Source organism: Pinus tabuliformis, chromosome 3_1, assembly GCF_031772625.1.
Source record: "Pinus tabuliformis cultivar Carrire ecotype Pingquan chromosome 3_1, CPIR1, whole genome shotgun sequence".
In the NCBI taxonomy this organism is placed as follows: Eukaryota; Viridiplantae; Streptophyta; class Pinopsida; order Pinales; family Pinaceae; genus Pinus; species Pinus tabuliformis.
Window position 1 is genome coordinate 6,358,452 of NC_142301.1, and position 2,439 is coordinate 6,360,890.

At 45.7% G+C, this 2,439-nt stretch overlaps 1 protein-coding gene across 1 annotated transcript; it reads left to right on the forward strand.

The window, feature by feature from the left end:
- Positions 1–1,194: 1,194 nt before the first annotated feature.
- On the forward strand, positions 1,195–1,671 carry LOC149185501 (uncharacterized). Its single transcript, XM_089409068.1, has one exon. The coding sequence runs from the start codon at positions 1,195–1,197 to the stop codon at positions 1,669–1,671; it is 477 nt and encodes a 158-aa protein (XP_089265194.1).
- Positions 1,672–2,439: the final 768 nt, after the last annotated feature.

The window sequence follows — 2,439 nt, forward strand, 5'->3', positions numbered from 1 at the left end:
ATTCACGCGCATACAAATTATGGATTACGAAGGAATGTCGTTCAGATGCAGAAGGTGCCATAAGGTTGGACACCTCTGTAAAGAATGCCCTCTGGTTCGCCCTGCCGCCTCTCCTTCCAAAGAAGCTGATGAAATTGCTCTTGTTGCATCTCCACCTGCTGAAGGTCAGATACCTTGGTCAAAAGATCCTCTAACAACGGAGTGTGGATCAACACAGGTGCCATCTTCGGCCTCCCCCCGTCCTCCCTCCCCGCCTATGATGAGATCCAAGGCAGCAGCTGTGGTCGCTCGCTCATTGGGTACTCCTCCTCCTCTTTGCTCTGTATCTTCTATTTCTTTAAATTGTTCTATTCAACACTTGCATACTGCATTTGCATCCATTCCAGGCATAGCTTCTTCTGCTATTACCTGCCCATTGGATCTCCACCAACCTGCTATCTCGACCACTCCACCATCTATCCCTAGATTGGCTTTCTCATCCTCTTCCTCGGATCATTCGACCACCTCTAGACACTCTCATTCATACAACCTTCGATCCTGAGTGTCAAACATGCCTGAGCATTGATCTCCCCTCCTTGTATATCCAAGAACACCAGGGGTCGACAATCTCACATTTCAAAAGCTATCATGCAGGCTCGGGTGGAAGTGGCACATGGCAGACAATCCACACTTGACTGGGTTCTTAGAGCATCGAACACCCTATCTCGACCACCCCCATGAAGTGGATATCCTTTAACTGCAGAGATCTGGCTAGCCCTTCCAAAAAACTAGCCCTCAAGAGACTATTAGACTCTGATTGATATCATTTTCCTACAAGAAACCCTTGGTCTGGTTGATCAGGTCATTCTTGTCCTGCAATCTCTGAAGCCGGGCTGGACCTTCCATGCACTTGACGTCATTGGTAGATCTGGGGGCATTACCCTGGGCATTAATCCCCGCACTATCAAACTCAATGCTTCTTGGGGAGGATTTGGTTTCATTGGTATGGATATCTACTCCTCGGTGCTCGACATGGACTTCAGAATTGTCAATGTATATGCCCCTTGCCACAACAGAGCCGAGTTCTGGAACCATCTCCTCAACTTATCTTTAGCCAGCTCCAACAATCTTATCCTCGGTGGGGATTTGAATTTCTCCATTGGATACGGGGAATCTTGAGGATGCAATTCTCAATTGGACCCCTTATCAGACACTATGGAACATCTCCTTGAGCCATGCCACTTGATTGATATACCCATGAATAAATCTCAGCCTACTTGGCACAACAGAAGAACTGGGGATGCAACTCTGGCCAGGCGATTGGATAGATTCCTCATCAAGGAGCATCTGGTAAGAGCCCTGTCCAATTATAGACAATGGGTGGGATCTGGTGGCATATCTGATCATTCTCCCATCTTCCTGGAGTTGTCGGGTCCCTTCCAGAAGCCCAGAGCACCTTTCAATTTCAATTCGACCTGGTTAAAGGACCTCAATTATATTAACTTGGTCAATGATTATTGGTGCACCCATCCACCTGCTCAGGGGAGATCCATTGCAGAAGGTTTCTGTCATAACCTTCTTGAAATTAAGAGCTTATCTATTAAATGGGCTAAAGATAAACGAGACCGGGATGAACAGGCTCTCAGTATCATTGAATCCAAGCTGGCAGAACTCTTGGATGAGAAGGGATGAGGGTTTACATTTGTAGAGGAAAAATTAATTCTCATTGACTTGGAGACTCAGAGATCCAAAATTCTCAAAGACCGGGAAGAAACTTGGCGCCTTAGGAGTCGGGCTATTTGGCTACAGGCTGGAGATGAGAACACCAAATTTTTTCACAATTATGCAAAGGGAAGAAGGGCCAGCAACACCATTTGGCACATGCCTTTTGAGGATGGTCACCTCGCAAAATGTTTTCATCAATTGGCAGATCTGGGCAATTCACATTTTCAGAAACTTTTCAAGGTCCCCCCGAGAACCTCACTTGCCGAAATTGTTCGAATTGCTAGACTCTTCCCTTGATTTGTTAATCCTAATGAGGCAGAGGAGCTCACAAATCCTGTCACTATGGGAGAATTGGAAAGCATGCTAAAATGGTTCAGAAAAGACAAAATTTTGGGCCCAGACGGCTGGACTATTGAATTTTACTTAGCCTTTTATGATACCATTGGGCAGGACATCCTTAAGGTGGAGGATTGTAGGTTATCTGGGCGTATGCACGAGGCTATCAACTCTAGCTTCATCGCTCTCATTCCCAAAGTTGACTCTCCTCTCTCATTCAATGATTTCAGACCTACATCTCTCTGTAACTGCCTATACAAGATCATTGCCAAGATTATTACCAACCACCTTAAGCCTATTTTATCAAATCATATCTCGCCTGAACAATTTGCTTTCCTTCATAACCGACAAATTCATGAGGCTATTGGCATAGCACAGGAGGCCCTCTATTCCATCAAG

Excerpts from the sequence above, each read along its gene's own strand:
- LOC149185501 (XM_089409068.1), top strand. The coding sequence starts at position 1,195 with ATGGAACATCTCCTTGAGCCATGCCACTTGATTGATATACCCATGAAT.